The sequence below is a fragment of the Phasianus colchicus genome, chromosome 4 (assembly GCF_987193195.1).
Source record: "Phasianus colchicus chromosome 4, bPhaCol1.hap1.1, whole genome shotgun sequence".
Lineage (NCBI taxonomy): Eukaryota > Metazoa > Chordata > Aves > Galliformes > Phasianidae > Phasianus > Phasianus colchicus.
The window spans coordinates 37,688,066-37,701,525 of record NC_143439.1 but is presented as its reverse complement, the minus strand read 5'-3'; the positions used below and the strand labels follow the sequence as shown (position 1 = coordinate 37,701,525).

General features: G+C 38.1%; 1 protein-coding gene across 1 annotated transcript in view; it reads left to right on the top strand.

Annotated features, from left to right (window-relative positions):
- UGT8 (UDP glycosyltransferase 8) overlaps nt 1-10,499 on the top strand; it is a 46,872-nt gene extending 36,373 nt beyond the window's left edge. Inside the window, exons 3-6 of the mRNA XM_031596913.2 lie at nt 1,845-1,987; nt 4,201-4,277; nt 6,416-6,635; nt 8,201-10,499. Coding sequence (XP_031452773.1) covers nt 1,845-1,987; nt 4,201-4,277; nt 6,416-6,635; nt 8,201-8,552 — 792 coding nt within the window. The 3' untranslated portion in view covers nt 8,553-10,499. The remainder of the gene's footprint in view (nt 1-1,844; nt 1,988-4,200; nt 4,278-6,415; nt 6,636-8,200) is intronic.
- The last annotated feature ends 2,961 nt before the right edge of the window (nt 10,500-13,460 follow it).

Sequence of the window (13,460 nt, the reverse complement as noted above, 5' to 3'; positions counted from 1 at the left end):
CCTTACATTTTGATTGGTTGATAATGGAGTTAAACCAATCCTGGGAAAAACAAGGTATTGGCATGCTGCCATCTGTAAGGCAGTGGGGTAACTGTAACTGTAAACAGTTGTCTTGGAAATCAGAAATTGAATTTGTTTCCACAAGCAATGGTACGGTGGACCTTTTACATCTTTCTGTGTTTCCTTTTTGAAGACTGATGACATTGCTCTTGTGTTTGAGACTTGTTTAGCTTGCAGCTCTGCTCCATCTAACGTTCTCAGATGTTTTTTCTTCTGACTCTGCAGAGAGCTGCTAGTGTTAGGTAGGTGCATCTGCTGGCTTGCGTTTTTACCAGTTACATAAACCCCACTGCCACAAAGTCAGCCCCGAGGCTCAGATTTTGCTGTCTCCTTTGTAACTTAACTGTTACCTGCCTGCCACGCTAGCTGGGAATGTGGCTGGACCCAGTGCAGGGAGGTTTTTAATACAGTGACACCTTAAGGGTGCCCAGCAGCACTTATTGTGGGTTTGCTTGGAAGCTGGTACCACTGGCACAGGCCTTGCTTTGCTCTCCTCACAGACACAGCTGTTTTCAGATGCGTCCCACAATAGTGTCTGGCTGCTGCTCAGAGATCTGCCTCAGGGCCTGTGTGGCCAACAGCAGCTGGATGGCCAGTGTTTTGGATGCTTGGGTCTGAAGTACAGAGCTGAGACTGAGTTCAGTGCACCAGGCAGTGCTCGCAGACCTTTGTGGTCTTTTGGAGATGTGTGTGGAATGCCTCAGAGCATGCCACAGAGCAGCTGCATTGCTACCACCTTCCTCTACCAGCCAGCTAGGAGGTGGAGGTGACATTGGCACTGTGAAGTGCATCTTCAGGTACTCGTGTATTAGGAGCGGACCTTCAGCAATACACATGTGGGTCTGGATACTAAAACTGTATGGACATTGGTGTGTTTCTTTCCTCTTTTCTTTGCAAGTTACAGCTAGCAGAGCTCAGGCTGTGGGTAAATGCACCAGCTCTGAAGTCTCCTGTGCCAGCTGGGCTCAGGCCATGTCTCTGGCTTGCTGATTTCTTCAGTCCCAATGAAAATTTCCCCCATGATTTCAGCAGTAATCGCAGTTACTGAGGTGCTCGGCTGTGCCTTTTTCTTTACACGTGAAATCTCTGTCATTGTACTGGACAGCCATTTTAGCTCCTGACTGAAAGGAGTGGGTCACAGCACACTCTGGCATGTCATCTCAACACTTGGGAATGATGCTCTTAAGACTGCTGCAGTCCTCCTCGTGCCTGCTTTGCCTCCCTTTGGACTGAGGGCTGCAGCACCCTGGTGCTGGGAGATGTTTTTTGAAGGCTCTGGCTTCTGTCAGGTTGTTTTATTATTTTTATATAAATTAAATAAAAATAACCTTTATTGTGTACTATCGTTTTCTTTAATGCTGGAGATGGCATAATTGAGTCCCTGACTTTCTTCATTTCTTTTTCCTGTATTTTACTTCGGGGCTGATAGTTCAAGACAGATCTACTTATATTTTGCTGTATGAGAATACCAAGTGTTTTTTGTTGTTTTTCTTGTTTGTTTTTTTGCCATGTCAGTGTGCCAACTAGTAGGTTAAGTAATTGCCTTGGGAGGTTAGTTGTTAATGCAGAAGCTACAACAAACCTGGAAGAATTTTGACGTTCATAGTCTATACCATGTATTTTCAAGCCTTGCACTTAGTAATTTCCAAAATGTTTATGACTGCTGAAATTTAACCTGTGAAGTAATGAGGGACTAGAAAATGCCTGTGCTAAGCAATGCTTATCTAATGTGTCTATTGATTACCTGTGCTTCTAAGTGTTCGGCATAAACTTTACTTCAACAGGATCTCCAAACATGGGTGAATGGTGCTAATGAAAATGGCTTTGTCCTCGTGTCGTTTGGAGCTGGAGTGAAATATCTGTCAGAAGATGTTGCAAACAAGTTAGCACATGCTCTGGCAAGACTGCCGCAGCGAGTTATTTGGAGGTAGGTGCAATGACACGTACTTGGGGTAATTGAAAGCACGGTCATTTCCTATTGGGCCATGTTTAGTATTGCATCCCATGCAGAATCTGAAATCAGTCTGGGTGGCATGGAGAACCTCACACTTTTGAAAGATGCTCTTTGAACAGGCATTACAGTCCTCTGGTAATAAGGAAGAGCGATGATTTTGTGGCAGGATAAAGCATAGGTTATATACTCCTCTACTGAATTTATATCCTAGGATTGAGGACAGTGGAAAGAGTGTAAAAGGTTGTAACATTTGTGACTTAGTTGTGTCACTTCTAATCAAGAAGCCACTGTAGGGAGTGAATGTGTCATTCTCCTTATCCCCTTATTAGTCCCATGAAGGATTCAAGGCTTGCTTTCCCCTCACCCACCAGCTTTCCTCTTACATCCTACTTCCTTCCCCCCTGTCTTATGGAAACATGGACTCTGATAATTGTTCCTCTTAATCGTATTTTTCTTCAAGGAATCAGAGGAGAAAAAATCTGCAGAAGAAAGAGTAAGATTTTTTTGTTATAGTAAAAACATTGTGAGCACTCTCTAAACGTAATATAAAAATTGAGGAACAACTGGTGTTATTCTGCTATGCTTTATGTGCTTCATCATGTTCGAGCATAATTTAGAAGTATTAATATGAACCACTGCTCTTTGTTCCTTGTGAAGTCTGCAGCAGTGCTTGGCTTGTAATTCATCTCAGTTGATCTTACTGCCTTTTGTATTGAGCTACACTTTTATCATGTTTTTGCTGGATTTTTACAGTAGGAGGTATCCACTTTCTCTAGTAAATAAGGAATCCATTTAAATATTTTTGGGGGATTTTTTTGAATGCAAAAATAACAATTTCAATCAAAGCTTTCTGTTATTTATTTTTTATTTCACTAGTGCTGTTCTTACCAGTGTTGTTTTTGTTATTGTTTCTTGTTTTGTTCTATTTTTAGTGCTTTATCTAAAAAGTCCCTCAACAGGGACCTAACTCCTATTTCTTTCCATCATAATTCCTGGGAAGGGAAGATATTCAGATATTCAGCTCTGGGAGAGCTGAGCAAGTGGCTTTCAGTCGCATCAATGAGAATTTGAGTTCGTTTTTCTGAGAATGGGAATGATAGTACTGCTTGACAGTCTTATGTCAGAATGCCAAATCAAGGAAATCCCTATAGTTCTTAATTTTCTTCTGGTTATGTGGTACTGTTTAGCACCAAAACCAGTATGAGATTTATGGTTGACTTGCTTTTATATAAGGTCAAGAAATTTGTTTAGTTTATTTTTCAACATATGGAATATGCAGGCTTATTGCTTTACTTAATTGGGAATATCTAGATGGTTCTTTATGTAGTTACAGTTCTAATGTTCTTTAATAACCAGAATACTTCTTTTTTTCTGACAGCTCTTTTCTGGAGCTGTTAGGAAAAGAAAAAAATAAAAAATCTCTAGTCACTGTTACTTTTTTCCCTCTTTTTCAGTTTGGAATATATTTAATTTGCATATAAGCAGTATGTGACACACAAATCAGTTTGTATTTAAAGGTTGTATTCTGTTAATTAAACTTTCCCAACAAACTCACTCAAGTGAGCAAGACATTGTCACTAGATTTTGGGCAGTCGATTAAGTAACCAAATGCAGCTGTTCTACACTTTGATCCCAACCTTTCCATCAGTAGCTTCTTGCCTCGTATTCTGGACTGTCACCCTTTCCCTTCCTTGTACTAGTAATTCCTTTTAAAATGAGATGCTGTCAGTTCTTAAGAGCTGTTGGAAAGTGGCCAAGTGAATGGAAATGCCTTATGTTGGTAGTAGGGTTTACTTTTTATGTGCTGATGCGCTGTTATCAGTGGAGTTACTCGTGTAGTATTAATCAGAGTTTTCAGTAAAGCAGCAAACTCAGAGTCACAGAAGGATTATAAAACTTTCTTCCAGTCACAGTGGTACGACTTAGAATATGCTTTTTAAAGTAGCTGTATTGCCATTATTTAAATAGAAAACACTGCATTTTGAGCCAGATTATAAGGAAATGAATGATGAAAAAAATTGAAATTATACCTGATCACTTTTATAGCATTTGTTTTCTTGTAATGGTGAGTAAACGGTATCCCAGTGTAATTAGAAAGCTAGATCACTGGGTTTAATTCTCTGTTTAGAGTTTGCACATTTTGGAGGTTTTGATAATGTAGCTTCAATTTGATTTTATCGCTTCAGGTTTTCAGGAAACAAACCAAGGAATCTAGGCAACAATACAAAGCTTATAGAATGGTTACCACAAAATGACCTTCTTGGTGAGTATAATTACGATACATTGTTTATTCTCACTGAAATTCAGTTTGCTCTTCCAACAATATTTAATTCAAATAGCAATCATAGTAAAAAAAAGTCATAGAGCAAGAATATAGCATTCTTCACAATGTCTCGATGATGAAATCAAACATTCTTTCTTATGTTAATGCTCTTTATCTGGTGTTAACTCCATTGTTTTCTTCAGTCAGTTGCATGGAAGGCCATAGTCATTCCCAAGTCTGTTTGACTTAATAAATGGAAATGTTTGTTGTGAAAACTCTCGTATGCTATGCAATGTATGCAGTTCAAAATAAAAAAAATAATAATTATGGAAGATGAATGGGAATTTTCTAGAATTTGCTGTTTCACCGAATGTGAACTGTTAACTTCTCAGTAGTGAAGAAGCTGTGGTATGGACTAAAGTAGACTATTCATGGAAGAATCTTCAAGCCATGCATAGAAAATTTGTTCATATTACACAGAGTCTTTAGGCACTGAACATACTGATTACATGTTTATTATTAATATTACTGATATATGTATTTTTTAATTTTGCCAATGAAATCCTTAACAGAAATTAGGGATGTGTTGCAAGTTGATAATAATCTTTCTGTTTAACTATCCTGAGATGCTCTGAGTTCTTGAATGGAGCGATAAGCTTGGTCTTCCTTTATCTTTTGGTAAAGTTTATATATTAGAGTATATGTTTTTGCTTTTTCCTTTCTTTCCTCCTGTGTGGAAGTGTAGCTGAATTCATTGGATCCTAGGGTCTGCAGAATGCTTATGACTGTCTCTGGGACCTAGACATTTGTGCATTTGCACAGTATCTGGTACTATGATGAGCACTGAATAATACATTAAGAATGTGTGTGCGTCAGTGTACATTCATGTCAACTAGAGTAGTTATTGCAGTGTAGTTATTAGGCAAATGACTTCTGAACCAGGTAGTTATTTTTGGTTACTAAATTGCTCTGAGGCACTCTCATTTCTCCATTGCATAGCAATAGGGGAGTATATTGCTGTCATTATTGTCATATCTTGCTAGCCTGAAGTAAGGCATGTCAAGCTTCAGAGAATGCAACATCAGTTGTCCTGTCATTAAATAGCTTGTCTTTCATATGAATAATAAGGAAAAGCATTCTGTCATTCGTTTGTAATATTAAACAGGTAAATACCAGTTCTAGTCACCAACTGCAGTTACTCAGGAGTAGATAGTGTATTAATTACTCCATTAATAAGAGGACTGCTCTGAAAGTAATGCCTCCTGTTCTTTGATGTTGGCCCACAATGTCAGAGGCAGATGTTGTGCTGTGGCAGTAGAGGTTGAACCTTCTGACCAATATTCTGCTGTGTTTTGTTGCCATGCAACAGATGGGAGCAGAGGGGCAATCTTAGCGGACAGTGTCTGATGTGGCAGTGTATATGTAGTAGAGATGCGGAATTCAAGTCCTCCCTGCAGACAAAATGGCACCTATTTATATTCATCGACAGTTGCTGAACATTTTTGGAGGCTGAACAATGGCTGTTAGCAAGTGAGGCTGTGGGAAATGCATTTCAGCAGTGGGAAGCAATGACATGAAAAGACAAGCCATATTCAGTACAGCCATACACAGTTGTCTCATCATGAAATGAAAAGCATCTCAAACAGCTCATTGACACAAATCAGCTAATGGTGGTGACACTATTGAAGAATAGTGTTTTGTAGCTGAGAATTTGCTGTATCAAGTGTTGTTCTGCTCTTTGCATCTGTTGTAGTTTTCATGGAAATAAGGAAGCATTACTTTTGGAATGACGTTTGTAATTTTAGACAACTCAGACACGATAATTTTAATTCATATTGGCTGTTTCATCTCTGTTCATATATAATGAAATAACCCAATGCATTCAAAGTTTCTGCAGAGTGGGTTTAAGTAGGTGGAAACTTCAGAAAAAAATTGCATTCATTCTGCCTTCCCAAACTGGAGTTACAGGAATCCAATTGGCAGTTGGATTAGATAATCTTGTAGGTCCTTTCCAACCTTGTGATTCTATGATTCTATGATTCAATGATAAATGTATTGTAACGAGTTGCTTCAATAATGCTACATCAAGGAGATGTAATTTTTTGTATGTGTGTGTGTTCATACTTTTGTATTTCCAGGTCACCCTAACATTAAAGCTTTTCTTAGTCATGGCGGTTTGAACAGCATTTTTGAAACCATGTATCATGGGGTTCCAGTGGTGGGAATTCCCCTTTTCGGAGACCATTACGATACTATGACCCGAGTGCAGGCCAAAGGCATGGGAATATTGTTGAACTGGAAGACTGTCACTGAGAATGAATTATATGAAGCACTAGAAAAAGTTATTAATGATCCCAGGTATGGAATGAGTGATTATTTCTTGCTTTTATTTAAATTTATTGTTGTGGGTTAGATACAGAGCCTTCGCACAAGGGAAAAAATGTGTGTTGGTGTTTATTTGTGTGCATGGCAGTGGCAAGACTTTGGATAGTTGTTCCCATTTCACAGGATTACTCAACTATGATATTTCTGTATAGATGCCAAGCTTGTTGATCAGCATACCAAAGCTCACATCTCATTTGCTTTTCTGTGGCTGTGACGTTTGCCACGGGTAGAACAAGGTTACAGAAACAAACCTAGACTGACTGACTTTTTGTTTCAGGCCAGCATCTCTTTTTTTGTGTCTTGATTACAGTATAGTAACATATTTAGCAATCTGTCTGTTATACTCCATAAGGAGGCCTGAGAAAACTGTACCTGTACTGTTTCAGGGTGCTGCATTTGGCTTGTAGCTGAAAATATGGCGGTACTCAAAAAGTGACTTATTAAAAAAAAAAAGAAAAATTATTTCTGGACAGAAAGAAGGTATCTCTAACATAGATCTTAGAGTTGGAAAGGATATTCACATTGATTGGAACTTGCAACAAGCAGTATATGAGGCTCTGGCCTCTTCCTATAATTATTTTTTTGTCATTCATATGCAGTACAGTACAAGTTCATGAACTGGGTTTCGTAACTCTTTTTAGTTTCATCAAATGAATTTACTAGAAATACCGAAATGTGAGGAGAGTCAGTTTAAACACTCGGGATGTGCAGACAACCTCTGGGTTAAAAAGAATGACTCAGCTCAGTTCTTTTTGTATGAAGTTAATAGATGTTTTGAAGTACAATGATGACAATATTTCTTGCTTTCATGGAAACAAAGTCTTTAAGTAGCACTTGCCTTGGAAAAGGAGAAATCTGTAAGAAATGAGCTCATTAGCAGCAGAAGCTCGGTAAAGAGGAGTATTGCTAAAGAAATCTCAGTAGCATCAGTTGCCCCAGCTTTCTCTTGTATAATTATCCCTAGTATAAAGGCAAGTTCTGCTCAACCTGTTGACCCTGCAGCTGTGGTATGGGAAGGAGTTTAATGTGATCCTCTGCTCGGGGTAGCCCGTTATGAAAAATCAGTTTTAGGCTGAACTCTGCGCCGAAGAGGAATTATAAAACTGAGTTTCTCAGTTTGTCATGATTCTCTAATAACTTAGTTGCACAATAGTGGCCTGTTGGAGTATGTTGCCACTTTGAGTGGGAAGGGCAAATCCATTCACCTGGGATTAGATAGGATTCCTGCCTGAGAGCAGATGGAATAGACACTAGACACTTTGTCCTTTCTACAGGCCTGCTGTTGAAGGGTGGATTTCAGCCTTCAGTCACCCATGGTTTTGTACTTTTGGTAATTCTTTGTCAATGAGCTGTAATGACAGATGTAAAGAGAGCATGCCTTGTGTATATTTCTTTGTATGAGGTTTAATGGGAGAGTCCTGCAGTAGAAGGACAGCTTTTGATCTCTTATGTGCATTTATATGTTTACAAAGACTTGCATTGCTCAGCACTGGCTATGGTTTTTACCTTATTCCATTTTCTTCATCTCTTTCATACAGCTACAGGCAGCGGGCTCAGAGGCTGTCTGAAATTCACAAAGACCAACCTGGTCATCCTGTTAACCGGACTGTGTACTGGATTAACTACATCCTCCGTCACAATGGAGCGCAACATCTACGTGCCGCTGTTTACAGCATCTCTCTATATCAGTATTTCTTACTGGATATTGCCTTTGTTGTATTAGTGGGTGCTGCCTTATTTTATTATATTTTGGCCAAGCTAACAAAATTTATCCGCAAACAAAGCAAACATATTTGGTCAAATGATGAACATAGCACTGTTAATGGACATTACCAAAATGGGATACCAAATGGCAAGCATAGAAGAAATGGCCACATTAAGCATGAATAAAAGGTGAAATGAGCCAACCCCTCATGTAAAGTAATTGAGTTTTATCGCTGTAACTTAGTCTAACAAGTACTTAAAACATCAATAAGCAGTTCTAACACTCCCCTTCAGTATGTAATAATATGTGACAAAATTCTATGGAACTAAGGAACGTATTTAAAAAAAAAAAAAGAAAAAAAAAAAAGCACAACCTAAAATGGAAATATTTTATTCTTAATACTGATGCAGAAAGGCTATTTTGGCACTGAAGTTTTTAGAAGCCTTAATCCTCTAAAGTTATATTATGATCATATTTATGAATTTTCAGTTTTTTAAAAGCTAAATGTGTGTGTCCCAAATGAGGAAAGGTCTCTTTTTATTTGCAGAGGTTTTTTTCCCTTTTATTTTTTTTATTATTATATCCATCTTTAGATGAGAGAACTTAGTGCTAGCTCTGTGTTTCATATGTTGAAGGCTCAATATGTATAAGAATGCTGTTTAAAAAAAAAAATTCCCGATGCTTGTGCAAGAAGTAGGAAGTTGCAAACTGAGAACACAGACATTAAAAAAAAAAAAAATCTTAAAATAAGCACTGAAGAAAAATGGCAAAAATGTATACTGTGTTTTCTGGTAAGCTGCATGACTCTTCTGCTCACTACCAGTGCTTTAGAGAAAAGAGTACTGAGCAAGTCTACAATAAGTCTTAATTCTTAATTTATACAAAATTGTATTTGTTGCCTTTCTCTACATATGTAATTTATGCCATGAAAATGTTAGGGAATTCTATTTCAGTTTAAATATGGCTTTGTGGGAAGTAGATTTGCATAATTAAAATAAATGAAACAAAGCAAAAAAAAATATCCACCCCTGTGCTTAATGCAGAAGGTTTTGTAGTGGCCCGAAGCGGTGCAGAATCGAACTGCTATTTGGGATTTAGGAAACAAACAAGAAAATGCTAAAAGTTGAATGTCTTTCCTATTAATTCTCATTATTTTTCTGTGGTTTTGGTTATTTTTGTTTTTCTAATTCACAATGTTGTAGACCTTCTCTTTCAATGGTTGTATCTGAGAAACTATTACCTTCTCTTAGTCTGGGCCGCGCAATCCGTATTTCCCATAGTTGCCAATGTCCCTTCTGAGACCAGGGGGCAGGAGGCTGCCTGCTGGGAGGCACCAACCTCCGGCTTAAGGCTCAGCGGGAGGCACGACACGGAGCGCAGCCGGGCCGGTGCAAAATGTGGGGCAGCTGTGCCTCCTGTCCCCAGCTCCGGACCCTCCCCGCAACAATCTCTTTCAATCACTGCAGCTGACATGGGAACCCTGTGGTGGTGCAGTACAAACCCAGGGCAGGGAAGCAGGGCACCCAGCGGCAAAATCAGCGTGGCCCTGCCAAACCAGAGTTGGCAACTATGCATTTATTTCCATGTCATTCTGTTTACTTGGAATTTGCACTACACACGTTGTGAGTGTATGCTTTATTTATTTGTAGTTTGAAATCCCATGCCTGGAAGAGGAAGGAAGGAAATCCATTTTACTTAGTGTTGTTCACTAACATGGGAAGAGTTGTGACGATAACAAAGTGCTGAGATCATCCTCATACACAGTGATGCAATATTTCATTACCATTCCATCAGGAGCCTCTATCCTATAGCAATAAATAACAGTACAGATATCTTTCTAATACGTGGTACAGTTACTTGTACTGCATTCTGAATACTTGAAGAAAATGGTGTTATAAATAAGCCTATTATCTAGACCTTTTTACAATCTTACAGTTTGTGTCAACTAGAGGAACACAAGGAGGCGATGAATGGTGGGATGGTAGTAAGACTTCGAGTGTATGAATGACTTGGTTTAAATGTTTTTTTTTTTGCATTGAAGAAGGTACAAAAGCACTGACCGGACGATTAAGCATAATTTAATCTCCACTGTGATAAAACTTAAGCAATAAACATGAATTTAATAGAGAAAATCTGTTGTTGGAAGTATCTTTTTATTCACATGGATGCTATTTTGAAGTACCCTGTGCATGTATGTGTGTATATGTGAATAACTGTGAAGATACAGTTCTCAGTATATGCAGTGATGCATGACATGTATTTGAAGTCAAACATTATTTCTGTAGAACTTAGATGTATTTCCTTTGGGACTGTTGAATTAATTAGAAGAGAGTAAATGCTTAACCAGAGTTCTTTAGGTCAGTTTTTGTGTGAATTTTCCTGTGTTGTACATGTTATATTTGTTTCTTAGGAAGCAAAACAAAAAAGCAGTGATACAAGAGATGGGATGGTTGTTTCTGAAATACTCTCTCTGAACACAATTCATTTGCATGAGGAAGAATTTCCCGCGCTATCAGTTTTATTACCAAACTTCTAGATAGGTCTGATCCACCCAAACTGTAGAAGTACCTGTTGTGTTCAAATGTACTTTCTTCTAAGCTGCAATATCATCTAGTGCTGTGGTTACGATTTGTAATACAGGAAGCTGTGTTAGAAGAAGTAGATGGCTGATGGCAATTATTTGGGAGGAACACTGCCACAAATGTGTCTGAGAGGAGAGTATAACTGTGCCAAATCATTTCCTAGGGTAAGTGTGTTGAAGTCCCTGTGTGGAATGGCAGAGCTGTGTAATGCATAGCCCTTGCATTGCTTTCTTGGGTTTCTTGCTTTCCCAAATAGGCACTTCATAGCTGTGCAGTAAGGTAATTGGAAGAAAATGAAATAAAATATTATGTGGGCAAAACCAGCAACCAAGAAATAGCCACAATAAGCAGTGTAGCAGACATAGGTCACTTCCATAAAGGTTTTCAGAGGTGCTTGAGTCTTGGACACTTGCCATAGACCTTAATATTCTATTTTTTTACTTCCTCTGAATAGCTCAACTATTAAAAATAAAGGAGCCTTAAAATCAAGACCGTTTATTTACCATCTGTAGAAACAGATTCTGGAGATGGTTATCATATATTCATAGTTTAGGGAAATTAATAAATGTGCCACCATTTTTTTTTCTTACTCCCCAGTTCACATGAAGGTCCGAGTTTTTAATAATATTGTGTTAATCTTTTTGATATTCTTGAAAGGTACTACTTTTCATGTAACCAATTGCTTACTCAGTCTATGGCAAGGTAAGAGCTCAGCATTTGCTATAGGTAGCCTGATCTGTTACAGCAGAGACAGGGTTAAAATACTGTTACATATCTACACGTAAGCAAAATTATAACCCTGTTATCTCCAGGCTGTTATTTTTTCCCCTTTAATTCATGTGGGTCTACAAATGAGTTTATTTGTATATTAATACACATGCACATCTGTATTAGTAAGAAACAGAAGAAGGGCATTTAATTCTATTCTGAATGTGAGCTGTGCTTCATTTTTTCTGGTGGTTTTTGGAAGACTTGAAAACCTTCAATTAATTTTGGGTGTCTTCAGTGTCTTGACAAGTGGCTCCCACCTTCCTTGCTGTACAACACTTGAGGCAGCTAGTGGCCAACAAATATGGGATATGATTCTGCTTTTACATGACAATTTTCAACATGCTGTAATTTTTTCCTGCAATGAAGTTACTTGTTTTTCTTTGAAAGATGTTTATATTCATGGGAGGGGAGATGAAAGACGTAGCTGATGTATACACTAAATCCAGTTCTATATAAGAAATACTGCATTGGTATACAGAGTGCATGTGTGCACACTAGCAAAAAAAAAAAAAAAAAAAAAAAAAAAAAAAGTGGGCTGTAGTTCTTTCAAATACTTCACATTCCTACTCTTTGTGGTTTATGGATGTCATAAAAAGGATGTGAAAACTACCATGCTGCTGCACTTGGGTCTTGAAGAGCAGTACTCTTTTTTAATTCGTAAATAGGATGGAAGGTTTGGGATGAAGATCATCTGAGGGGAAGAAAGGGTAAGAGAAATGAATTTTCCTTAGAAATGTCATGTTGATTTTCTATCAATTGTTCCATTACAAAGCTGTAAAGAAACTCAAGTAATGTTTTTGATTTTCTCCTGCAGCAGTGGTAGGAGAGATTTAGCTATATTCAAGAAGACTGTAACTTGTCTTCCTTTCATTTGGATAATTATTTTACTCAGGAAATACAGAAACTGCATTCCAGCACATTCCTGTGTGAGGGTGAGCTTAATGTTGTCAATGACAACACAAGGTCATCTGAAGGAAGCTGTGTATGCTCCATGGACTGGCTCAGACTTAACAGCAAAAAACTCCACCCTGTATTTTTTGATACATATTCCAAATCTGCACTGTAGACAAATGGGGAGCAAAGGGAAACCACTTTGCCATAGCAAGCAAATATTTCTATATTTTGAGGAAGAGGAAATCCATGAGTGTTTGGCATCAGCTTTCAGTCAGAATTTCAATCAGTCAGTGTTTAAGTAGTGTTAAATGTGCAACTGTGGACTGCACACCAAGTGATGTTACTAAGTCCCAGATTTTGATAGTCTATTTAACCAACATTGTTGGTTAGCATTAAAACAGAGAAAATGGAGGAGGGAAAACCGAAAACCAACAACAATCTTTTGAGATAGCCTTTTGTCAGTTTGATCAGTTTGGCAAACACAAGGGGTGAGTGGAGGGTTATTTTATCCTAATGAAAATTACCCCTGTCAGTTGTATAAAACTGCTACCTCTAGTTCTTTTCCTATTTTAAACAAAACTCCTATACTTGATTTACATCACGTAAAGTAACAAGATTGTGTCATGCATTTCTATCTTGGTCTTCTCCTTTACTCTGTAATGAAACAAATTGGTTACTAAAGCAAAAAAACAAGAAGGGTAGTTAACTTTTTGCAAACGAGCACGCAGGTTTCTGGCAGTCAAAGTATCCAGTACTCTCTCATGAGTATCTTTAAATCAGATGTTTGCATCCTTCCGCTCAAGTGCAGGATGTTTCCATAATGGCAATTTTAGCACTAACAGAACT